The sequence below is a fragment of the Patagioenas fasciata genome, chromosome 2 (genome assembly GCF_037038585.1).
Source record: "Patagioenas fasciata isolate bPatFas1 chromosome 2, bPatFas1.hap1, whole genome shotgun sequence".
Lineage (NCBI taxonomy): Eukaryota > Metazoa > Chordata > Aves > Columbiformes > Columbidae > Patagioenas > Patagioenas fasciata.
The window spans coordinates 22539073-22551798 of record NC_092521.1 but is presented as its reverse complement, the minus strand read 5'-3'; the positions used below and the strand labels follow the sequence as shown (position 1 = coordinate 22551798).

The following is a 12726-nucleotide window of genomic DNA, read 5'->3' as shown; positions in this document are numbered from 1 at the left end:
TACATAAAACTCTAGGAATCACAAGTAATTTATAGTTTATTTCTTTCAATTTAAGAAAAAAATATACAAGACAACACCATCCCTGAGAGAAATGCAAGTGTCTCATGACATCTTTCATTGCTTTGCACTTACTGCAATAAGTAAAATAATGATTTTACTGCAATAAACTATCATTAAAAAGAGGAATATAAACACAAGCATTATGGAATAATAAGGCTTGATCCTTCTGCGTTTTTAAACATCCTCTGTACTGAAGGCAGTGTAAGCTGATAGTAGCACAGCTCACAGACTTCTTGCCTATTTTTGCTTCCATTACCATTCCTAACAAGTGTACCTTGTCTTCAGTTTGTTTTACACTGGGTTCTGTATCAGCCTAAATGGTCCATAATATACAATGTGGAAAACAAGGCTTTTATGCTTTAAAAAACAAAACAAAACAACAACAACAAAAAAACACACCTTGTTTTGTAGTGTTTAAATAACAGCTTGGCATAATAATGCAGAAAGAGCATCTATTCTCAGCCTTTAATTAACCCATTGGAAAGAGTAGATAGCAACAGGGGGTGTTACACAAAGACACAGTTAATGGGATCTGTCCCTGTAATAAACAGCCTGTGCTGACTGCGGAGCAGCTTAACGTGGTGCGCTCAGCCTTGGCTTACCTGAACCAGCTTGTACACTTTTATTACATTGGCCAGAACAAAACCGAACAAAAAAACCCTTCAGTTTAGATAGCTAATGTTGCCTGGCTAACAAAAATAGTTAGTTTCATAGATGGGACTGGCAGATAAGCCACATAAAGTAAATTGAATTTGCAGCATGGGAGCAGAAGATAATAATCTCTTGCTGAGTTAAATGTCTCAGCTCCTATGATCCTGTTCTGCAAATAGGTGGATTAATTTTGCAATAAACAGAAAACTACTGTGTAGTTCCCCGCGGCTCCTTGAAGATGCTGTTTAATCTGATTAACTCCCAGCTCATCCACTTACTGTTTCTTTTAAGTTGAAGGGATAAATCTTATACATACAAACTATCTCTGAAGAACACTGTTACTATTACTCCCCCCCCCAATTATCTTTCCCTTCAATTTGAAAGAAAAATATTCCCTTCTGACTAATCTCTGTGTATTCAGCTGTAGACATTAACCAGGTCTGACTTGACTCTACATGTCTAACATTTGTCTGCAGTACAAGCCTCAACAAAGAACAGCAGCCATAAGGAGAAGGTCTTTCTTTTACATAATTTGTTTTCTGCATCTGAAAAAAAATAGCAAGTATATTTTCTTTTTTGCATTTATTAAATTTATTAAACTTTGTTATCTTCTAGGCAAAGGTACTAGCGAGACCAGAAATATTTTTGTTTCTGATGAAATATTTGCTGACATTAATTGTTGGCATATCTCCAGTCTTTTGGGTGGGAAGTAAAAAGACCTGTTCTGAATGGGCCAATTTCTTCAACAGAAACCGCAAGAGAGAGTAAGAACAATTTTTTTATTCCTGTTTTTTCAAGTGTATACTTTAACATAACTTGGATTTCGGACATGTTTCTTCAAATATACAGCTCAGCTGATCACAATATCCTTAGACTCTTTCAGAGTGTAATTGCTGCATATGGGCATCAGTGAAATTTTACTGGAGTCTGTGGAAGTTTTACATATGCAGCGACTTTTTAACAGCATTCTCAGAAGACAGGAAATATTTTCCTCTGAGCTGTCTTTCATTGAGCAGAAGACCTGTTGTGTTTAGCATTACCTAATACATATCTGGTTTTCAGTCCAATGAGGGAAGATAATTTCAGTTATCAATTTAGATCCCTTCACGTGTTCTGACTACTTCATTTGGCGCAGTACTTAGCTGTGTTTACTATCATGCGATAATAACATCCTCTTGTTTTGTTTTTGTTGTTTTTTTTTTTTTCCTCTGTCAGGCTTGTCTTACTTTAAAATTAGTTTTCCTTGAACCCTACTTAGTATCACTTTTGTTGTATTAATCTACTGTTGCCTTTTTTCCCCCCCTGAAACAGAATAATTGTTTTATTACTTCATTTTAGTAAATTTCTATCTATGGATTGAAACATATTATGAATGTCATTTCCATTTCTTGTAGTTGTCATTTTTTCCATTCCTTTTTATTCTTTGATTATTTCTTTTTAGGTTATCTATTACTCATAAATTATACTGTGGGTTTAGATCTTTTTATTTCTCTATATTTCCCAAGGCAGCAGTCTTTAAGCTCCTTTTATTTTACATCCGCATTCCTTGATGGTGAGCTTATAGCTTCATTTCCCGTTCCCTTCTTTTTCCATTTCCTTTATAGTTTTTCTTGTATTTCAAATGTTAACTGCTTTCAGCTATAAGAATTTTAAAATAACAAAGTCATTTTTATAATGCTTACCTTTTTTCACTTGAACCAAGTTTACTTTCTATAAAGTTAATTTGGTAATACAGCTGCTTACGAGCTAATCCTGCTTTCCTCTCTTAGATGATTAATCTGCTGAAGTAATTGGACCTACTTGCAGAAGTAAGAAATGTATAAATCTGCTTTATTAAATTGTTCCACAGACATAATTACTTCGGAGCCATTATGATCCGGTTTTTATTTTTCTCCTCTTTTCACATACATTTTTTTTCCTAATGTTCATTAACATCCAGCTCAGATTGTGTCATTAGTTGGTCTTTCACGAAGCTGTATTATGTTATATCTAAGGTTATCCTCTTCGTTCAGTTACCTGCTTGTATTTGCTTTCAGTCCGATCAGTGAGAGTCGAAGAGTGCTGCAAGAATCATGCGAATTTTTCTTGAGGCACAATTCCAAAGTTAAACATAAAAAGAAGCACTACAAATCAACATCACACAGACTGAAAGTCATTTCCAAATCAATGGGGACCAGTACGGGTGGCACAACAAATCACGGAACTTCTGCAGTAGCGATCACGAACCATGATTACTTGAGCCAAGAAACTGTTGCAGAAATTAAAACCTCTCCAGAGACATCTGAGAAAGAGATAGAGGCAGATGGAACATCAGCCCGAAGAGTCGAGGAAGGCGAAGACAGTGGAGATCAAATGTTATCTGGTTCTAAACTGACTGTGGATCAGGTGGAAAAAAGAAACAAAGCAGATAGCACGTGTGATATGAGCAGCATGGCTGAGAGTATGAAAAGAGCAGGTGAAGGAAGGTAAGGTGCTTTAACTCAGTCTCACGTGTTTTACCACTAATTTTGTAAGTTTTCCGTGTCCTGTCTCTGAAGATACTCTCGATATACAAATAGTGCTCAGTAGCTGTCAAGAGTACTGTAATTCATACAAAATATTTCACATGGCCACCTATCTTTAGCATATGGGCTTTTTGTAAGATACTTATTTCTTTTTAAGCATTGAGTTTCAGAGCTTCAGCCTGTAGTAGCATGTTTTCGTATTGTTGAACAGTGATCCTCAAGCAATCTGTGGCTGCAGTGCAGTCATTTTGAGAGGTGGCAGGTCTGAAAAAGAAGGATGGTGACCTAAGCTTGGAAAAGTATACGGAACTGCATTGCGTTCTCTTGAAAATAATATAACTTAAGACATATTGTCATTTTTGTTGCTAAAAATGTCTTTTTTCCAGTGTAATGCAATGTGCTTAAAATGAACTCCCTGTGTTTTATTTTTTCATTACTTACAGAATAACTCCTAAAAATGATTTCATTGAGTCTCCTCCATTACAAAGCAGCTGTTCCCGAATACCTGATGCCTCACAGTCAGCATCTGTATCACTACTTGTCTACTCAGCTTCAGATACCAGAAGAGAGCTGGATTCAGTAAACAGTTCAAACCCTTGAAAGATTGACACTTTATATGAACGTTTTCAGTGTATAAAACTGACATAGATTCTGTGTTACACTGGAAATAACAGATATTCTGTGCCTTATGAAAAAACACACATCTCTTGCTTTGCACTTAGAAAAATAAAAATATCTGAGCAATAATGTACTGTATTGAATCCTATCCAGGAATAATGGAAATTGAAGTTCTATAGGACACAGCTGGATTGACTAGCAGTAATTTAAGAAAAAGAGAAACAAATAGTATTCCCAGTATAAAGAACACTTTGTAATTGTATTAAAATAATGCTTAGAAAGCACTGTTACTTTTTAAGGCATAAAAATTGCATCTGCCTATCTGCATCTTTGATATATATGTATTTTTTACTGTTATAAACAGCAGTGTCACTTTAAGGGATACACAAATTTATAAATGCTCTATAAATTATGTGTCATGTTGTATCAGTTATAACACTGTTTTATGGTAGCTTGTACACTGAATATGAAAGGGAACCTGGAATTATAAGTACTTTATTTTGTACATAGAAATGAATTTTGTAAATAACTGACTGCTTAAGGTCAATATTTAGAACTACTGGTTTGTATGTGTTGTACAAATTGGTGAAGTTAACGTGCTTCCCGTAGGTTGTTCCTGAGGTCACCAGTCCTGTGGTGCTCAGACGAGGTTATTTAGCTCTGAGGAAAGCAGCTTGTACCTTTCTGTACACGGCACATCTGGGGCAGGGCTGGTCAGACACCCGCGTCCTGTTGCAGGGATAATGTGCAAGATGCAGCCTGGGTTCCGAAAATGCTGCCTCGAACCCCTCCTGCTGCGGTGTCCCAGCGCATCGTGCCAAAGAAGAAAACACTTCAGATCTCTTGTGGTATGAGGGACAGAATCTGAAGTAGATACACTTCAGGGCTTTTGGCTGAGCTGCAGTGGAAGTGTATGTTTCATGTTGTTTCTATGCAAGTAACTTAATTTTTTAATATTCTGTAGAGATATATCTTACAGAAAATAAACTTGTTGAGTTATTGCTATACAGGCTTAACAATATATTTACTTAAGACCCTACAACTTTTTCTACAAAGCTTTTTCTATATGCTACAGCAATCTTTAAATCTTCTTTAAATCAAAAAGGCCTTAATACATGTAGCCTTTGTTTTGATAGGGTGGTTCTCAGGAGCAAGTACTACTGACATGAATAAGAATTTTGTCGTTTGGTTCTTAAGCAATCCTGACTCCAAAGCAGTCAATGTGCTTTATTGCTTGAGATAATTTGGAGCCAGGATTTTGCTGTTTTCTAAACCTAAATCTCAATGCATTTTGTAAGACTGTCCAGCATCTTGCATTTGATTGCTAATGAGAATATTTATTTCTCAGTATTTCGATATTATGCAGAGATATTATTGTGTTCCAATGTGGGCAGCTTTCATGGTGATGCTTTGAACAGCCAAGCAAAATTGCGTGGCACAAAGGTCATGTAAATGCTGAATCAACAGGAACTACAGTTCCGATAAACCAAAGTTATTTGTTTTATCCATCGTGTATTAAAAATTGAATGTATTTACTTTATATTGCAGTGTCTGGATTTTAGCATTTATAATTTATTGCCTTAAATAGGACATGGTGAGGTTTTTAAATAATTTCCCTATTAAAAATATGCAGCATTCTTGCTGCTGAGGACAGTGAGAAAACTCTGAAAAATCTCCTGTGAAAATGCACACTAAGTACCCTTCATTCTTGTAGTCGTGTTTGTAAATGGGTAACTTTATACACATGTCCAGTTCTTTTGTTATTACTGTCTTTGTTAGTAATAAAATATACTGTTGTATAGTAAGAGTTCCGAGTTGATATTTCTTATTAACTAGATGTAGCATGTTTGCTCTATCACTGGAGTATTTTGGCACCTAAGGCACTTTAATGTCTTTTTTTCCGAGAGCTGTGTGAGGTAATAAACAGGAGGGATCAAAACATTGCAATGCTTAAGTGAGAAACTGAGACAGAACAATGGTGGGAATTGTTCACATGAACACAGAGGTTATGGAAGAGTGAGAAACTGAACTAGTTCTTTCATCCTAATGTTTAGAATGCTTTCTTTAATGACTTCTAGTTAAAGACCTAGTTTAGATTACACTGACTGTGTATTTCCACATTATGTGCTTGCTGCAACCTTCCTAAAATGTTGGTACATGTTTTTAATAAATTTAATATTATTCCCTTTTTTACGTAGTCCATAAAAAATCATGGTTTTGTGGTAAATGCTCTAAAAAAAAGATGAATACAAAGTAATTTTGGAGTTACACCAGTACCGTGGGCTTAAAAATAGATTCATTTTCAAATAAGTGTGAAATACTGAGCAGTAACCACAACATTCATTGGAAGTGAAATGCAGCAGTGGCAGAGACTGTGGCACTTGTGTGTTCAGTGCCGCTGTACCAGAAACAACCTACAGACTGTGAATTCCCAAGGTGACCTTTGCAGCTAAAGAGATCGTGGATGCTTTAACCTCGAAATACCAGAGTAGTATCAGTGAAGTTAAACGGCTATTTGAATGTCCACAAACATGGGGGGGGGGCAGAAACCTGAAAGCAGAGGGTGCAGTGATGGGTTGGGGTAGGGGCAGCTGCCTTACGGGGGTGGGCTATGGAGAAGCTCATAGTCAGTTTCTCTAACAAAAAGTGTTTGGGTTACTTGCTTTCATCTGTTACCTGACCAAAGTTGAAACTGAAAATAGACAATTCATGTTAAAAGGGCTTTTTGTAAACCATAAAAATAAATTCCTACTGAAACACCTCCATCAACTGAAGCAATTCAGTCGAGACTGGCTCTTCTGAAAGATGCGTTGTCAATCCAGCGATTTTAAATCATAGAATGTCCTGAGTTGGAAGGGACCCACGGGGATCATCGAGTCCAACTCCTGTTTAGTCTTGTTTTCTGCCTTTGTTTGTAGGATAAAGGATACAGGCAGCTTCTCTGAGCCTTGAAATACATGTGCCAGAAGGTCTTCTTTGTCTTGAAGTATCTGTCATAAATCACTTCAAAGTATGCATTACACTGAGTGATCAGGTTGCATATAAAATCTTTCAGAGGACAAGATAAATTTAACATACTAAATCATATTTCATTTGTGATGTAAACAGCACCTGAAATTACCAATACAGTAGTTTAGTGGTACGTGTTGTGTATACTGTATTTTACTCTCCTATTCTAAATTTTATTTAGTGAAAACTGGCGTAAAGCTTAGAATATAAAATAAATCTGTGTACATATTTTGAAAAAAATACTCCAAGTTTGCAAAACTAACCCTGTATATGGAAAAATTGTTATTTTGTTTATATTTATAACATTTAAAAGATGTATTAGCAGATAGGATGAAAAATATGTACAGTATTTAAAGCCTTTTTAATCCTTTTGCTTTTCAAACTTAAAAAATATTCAGGAATGGAGTACTAACAAGTAGAATCATCATGCTATTTGTCTTTACAATTGTCCAACTGATTTACAGGGAACTGTAGGTCCTTTACAGGATCTAGAATATACTTGGTTTGGAGGTGGTCAAATCCAGTTGAATTTCAGAAGCAAAATAAAAATTTAAAAAAACCTCACCGCATTTAAATACAAAAAGTTGAATTTCAATAAAAATAAGTTTAGCGTTCTGCAAAGCACTGAGAAATGTGGCAGCTGAACAGGATGAGGAATCCTGTTTCCCTTTGAAGTCTGAGCACCCATGGCACCGTTTCAGGCTGCTCTCCAAAGGAGAAGGGCTGCACCCCTGCCCTGACGCCGGCCGCTCGCTCAATCGGCCTTGGAAGGCGTCCGACCACTCCGGCTGCAGCCACCGGAGGTCTCTGCCACTGTTAACCGCTGGTATTTGCAGCCATTTCGGTGGCTGGCACCAAAGGTATTCTGTGAGTCTTGTGGAAACAAATGTTATTTCCTGTGCATTTTTTTCTGCACTTTCTAATTTTTGTCCCTTATCATACTTTTTTTTTCTTTTTAATATGGACTAGAGTTTAATTGTAACTAAAGAAGTTGGGCAACCTATACTGCACCTTCCTGAGCTGTCTGCTTCGTATCTGTAGAAATGAAGCCGAAAGTATCTTTCTGATGTACATATATGAAATCTGCTTCTGCATATTAACTGGATTTTACTTCTTATTAAAAACCACTTGAGATGCAAAGTATAATTAAAAGATTAAAAACATGCCAGTACATTTATATCTGAGCTGTTCATTAATGCTTATTACCTGTATTTCAACTTTGTTCATCAAAACTAAATCTATAATAAAAGTTTACTTTATTTCAGGTCTCACTATTTAAAATGTAATAACAAGGTATCTTTAAACATGCACCAATCTACCTTCATTAAATGGCTCGTAGCTGGTTTCTCAGCACAAATGGGAGCTGGAAGGAGAACAGTTACTGCAGGAAGAGCTGTGTTCAGAGAGCAGTTTTTGTGAGGGAGGCGCTAGATGGGTGCAGGGGAACTGGAGGGAGACTGGTCTCCAGCCTGGAGAGCACACGCTCAGGTACGGCACCGTGGGCGTGAGAGGACAGTGGGTGTTGTGAATGAAGAGGAACAGACCGATATTTTAGGAGCCACTCTCAACATACAAGGTGAAGAGAAACAACAGGAGAAAGTTTTACTTCCATTAAGTAGGTTTGTAAGTTACAGAGGTGATGCTGGGATCATTAGACATGGCCACTTAAGGGATCTTAACATGAAAAAGGACGTTCCATGTCCGTTGTGTATGAGGGATGAGAAAAGTATCTATATTTTTAGTAAGATAATGTGCATCCCAGTTTATCTTCCTGATGCTCTGCTTGACCACATAGAACTGGATAATAAGAAATTACATGGGGACAAAAATAAGTCACTGCCAGATGAGGTCGTTGAGAAAATAATTAGAAAGTTATTTAAATAGTTGTTGGCCTGAGCTAGCTGGGAAGCTGCATTTGCTTCAGACTCAGCTCTAGTCGTATCATACCTACTATCCAAGGGTTCACAGAAGACTTGAATGACCCAGATGAAGACGGGAGATCCGAGGGTGCTGAAGCAGCTGAGCAGGCTTGTGGTCCTGGGTTTGAGTCACTGACGTTGCCCACTGGACACAGTCCTCTCTGGGACTTGCTCTCTTTCCAGATTCCTACAGGCAGGGCTGTTACCCAGCTAAACAGGGCTGTTATTTCAGCTAAAGAACAAGTGTGTACATTACATGGATTAACAGCCCAGGCACGTATCGTTCTGTGAAACGTGAAGAGGTGGCGCTGACAGGCGTGTGATGTGGCACTGAGCACATGAGATGCAAATGTGTCGGGCTGGCTGAAGTCAGGACTCAGCATGGAAATTAATTGGAGCTATTTTTCTTACAATGTGATTTTAGTAGGCAAGATGATCTGAGATAAGAAGCCGGGTCTCAGGAATGCCACAGGCTCTGTCGCTACATTCAACAGGCAGAGCCACCGGGACCATGCGTTTTCACATCTGCCACTGCTATTGTGTCTCAGCCCCTCTGTTGCTTCTCTAAGACAGGAATTTTTGTGCAACTGTCTTGGGCCAATTTACTTGTTTCTCTGACCAAATCCCCGTGCATTTACAGGCTTCTGTGTGTTCCCACGATGGTGGCTCTAGACTTCTGGTCCTTGTAAGCCACGCTGAAGTGCTATGCAGCCCTTCCTCAGCCTGCAGCCCGCTCTGCATTGCTGCCTTGCTTATCCTGAGGAACTGGATACAAAGAAAAATAAACATTTCGAAGTTCAAGTTAATTCCTTTAACTTTAGGTTTAACATGAATTTGAGGTACTGTCTTCCAAAACTGGAAGGACAGACCTGTGGCAGTGTATTTGATGAATGGTGTAGAAAATCCAAGATGATTCCCTTCATTGAAGAAGCTTTCCTGTCTGGAGTATTGCATTTCACGTGTTAATAACTATTTACTAGCGCAGCATTCAAGGAAAGTTAGCTTTTCACTTCTGCAAAAGGCCTTTCTATTCACTGAGGAATCATGAGGCAGCCAAGTAATTTTTCTACCATTGACTAATTCACAGCCGCTCTAATGAGCGAATGTTTCTCGTGAGCCTCAGCTCTCCCCTTGCACATGATGATTCACTGGAGGCCCAGTGAATGTAACTTAAAGCTGGACTGAATTAATTTTCCCGTTCCACCCTGCGCACAAGTCCTTGAACAACCTGATCTAACTGGACCTGCTTCGACCAGATGTGCTCCAGATGCCCTTCCAACCCAAACATTTCCATGACTGCAGCCAGGGTTGCACCGCCCGCACCTGGGAGACACAGTCTTGCAGAGCTACAGACCAGACTCCTCCAGAGTCAGACACTTTCAGCCAGCAATCAGTGAAAACAGGTCTCAGTATGGGCTTTGCATCATAAAGTTTACACTATGGAAATGCCTGGATATCCTGTGTTAACCTGAAGTAGATGGTTGTCCCAAATAGTTTGATTAAAGTCTTTCTTAACTCTGACAATTTGCGAGTGGTGTTCAGCTCAAGATGCTCAATGCTTCCATTGTTATTGTAAAAGCCACAGCTATAGGGAAATGTCTTAGACAGACAAAAAATCTGCCTACAAGCCCTATCAGGCTGTGACAAGAGCTGTTTCCACAAGATGAGCTCTTTGGTATCTTACGTATGTCCTGGTCTTGACTTGAAGATTTAGCTCAATAGAAAACTTAATTAATCTGAGTAACAGAAAATGTTAATCCTCTCTCATGCAAAACAACGTTTCCTATAGTAATATTGAGAACCACCATGTGTTTATTCAGCAGTAAAGAGTTAACACCTCCAGGATTTTTCTCTCACACTCAAAGCATGCTGTCCTCCTGTATATGGGCACATGAATCTTCTGCAGCCAAGCCTCCCAAGAGTCAGCATATGCTTTCCTAACAGTCGCGCCCCTCTTGTCTTTGGCAAACCCTGTTATTATGCTCAAACCTCTGTCTGTTCTGTCTGGTTGTCATTCAGACGATTGTTTTTTTCACGGCTTGCACAGTGAACTATTAGCAGGACTTGACTGTCACCTGGAGGTACAGGGTCTCAGCAAGTAGAATATTGATATTACTTACGCTGTTAATCTCTTCTTTAAGGCAGAAATAGGACATCACTGAGTATTATAATCCACTAAAAAGTCTGCCCCAAACTAGTTTTTAAGATTCAAATGTTAATATGTGCACCTGCAAAGCACTATTGTGATTATAATGCCATGCTTATAATTTTATGTAAAAGCTACTCGAAGATTTTTTAAAATAAGTGTATCCATGCTGGTAAAGCATCAAAATAGAGGAAGAGAAGTTTTGGATTATTTTAAAATATTAAGCATGCTATATAAATAATATATTTAAATTAAAATGTGTTAGAAGGGATCAAGGCCATGATCCCATCAATTTTTATGCAATTCCAAAGTTTGTTCTGTGGCAGAAAATGAAATCTATTTCTTAAACCTGTAATAAATGTCCCTGAGAGCTCTTACTTCAGTTTTCTTCTCCAGCGGTACAGACGACTCTTTGTCTCCTCAATCAGACAGGCAGGCTGCAAAGAGTCATTCGAGAAATTCAGCAGTCTTCTCTGACCTCAGCCTTTTACATCGACTTACAACTCACCCTCACGTATCAGCAATAAAGTGAGCAAGACCTAAATGATGAACTCCACAATTAAAAGCACCAAGGGCAGATGTGCAAAGAAGCCGCGTGTTGGGATGCTGAGCACAGCACTGCTGAGCAGCTCGCTGCTGCCAGCCTGGGGGTGCTCGTGTGTTCCCCACAGTGATGTACGGAGAGCACTGACAGTCAAAATCCCCAGACATCACCAGAACAGGGAAATATATAAAGCAGTAAGAGTTAAAAGCAGATGAAATGACCAGGTCTTGGCACTTACCTTGCTGGGCCTCTTTTGGCTCAGGATTCTCAGCCTTGAACCTTCTGTAATATTTAGATACCTAAGCCTGGTTTTCCTGGTTGTGAAAAGCCACAAGTAACATAGTTCCCATATGAAAAGAATGTATTTCTGAGTGCTTAAAGCTTCTCCCCACTGTATAAGGAGACTCTTCTACCAGATCCAGGTCTGTTCTGCCAGATCCGAGTCTCTTCTACCAGTTTTAGAATATGGACCTGGCCTTTCATTCCCAGGCTCTACATCAACCACGGGCAATGCATTTCCCATTATGAAATGCTCCTAATCTTTCCTGCTGCAGTTGTTTCATTTTGTGAAGACCAAGGAATGAACAGCAACTATTTACTGGTTTAATCCAAACAACTGCTGTAATAAAGAGCATTCACATACTGGAAGAGTTTGCACAAGAAAGGCAGAGAGACCCAGTGTCCCAGTGGGTAGATCCTTGAATGTAAACATTTTATAGCTGAGGTGAACGGAAACTTGTGTGCTTATGAGCACATCCTCCTCTCCAGGCTTGTGTGGCTGTTTTTTGGGGTGCTGAGAGGCTATGTTTGGGGAGGAACAGCTCAAGTCACAGAGGGGAGAGACTGCACTCTTGGCTCCAGCTGGGCGGTGTGAGCATCTGCAGCGATGGCACCACGGTGACCCTGCGTGAGCCTGCCTGTGTGGTGCAGCAGCACAGCAGGTTGTGCAGAGGATTTTAGAGGCATTTAAACAGTGGATGTACGTACCTCATCATCGTTGCTGATATGTTTGTAAAGCCACATATAAAAGATAAATTCCATGTCATATGGCAGTATGGATAAGATCAAGGAATCAGTGGTTGACATAATGTGGTTCCTGGTTCGAAGATGCTCTGGCATGTTCATTATAACAGCTCCTTTTGTCCACGAGATATTTAAGGCAAAGTAGATCAGTAGTTCTGATTCAATTTGAGTATCTCATCAGCATTCAACAATGCTTGCTGCCCTCAGAAGCATTTAAACACATAAAAATTCCACAGAGCATAAGCTTAGCAG

The 12726-nt window shown here is 38.9% G+C and overlaps 1 protein-coding gene across 3 annotated transcripts in view; it reads left to right on the top strand.

Annotated features, from left to right (window-relative positions):
• The window catches only part of FZD6 (frizzled class receptor 6), a 29908-nt gene extending 24270 nt beyond the window's left edge, over positions 1-5638 (top strand). For all 3 annotated transcript variants that reach the window (XM_065831074.2, XM_065831076.2, XM_065831077.2), the window contains exons 5-7: positions 1327-1475; positions 2748-3176; positions 3659-5638. In XM_065831074.2, the coding sequence (XP_065687146.1) occupies positions 1327-1475; positions 2748-3176; positions 3659-3815 (735 nt within the window). In that variant the 3' untranslated portion in view covers positions 3816-5638. The remainder of the gene's footprint in view (positions 1-1326; positions 1476-2747; positions 3177-3658) is intronic.
• Positions 5639-12726: the final 7088 nt, after the last annotated feature.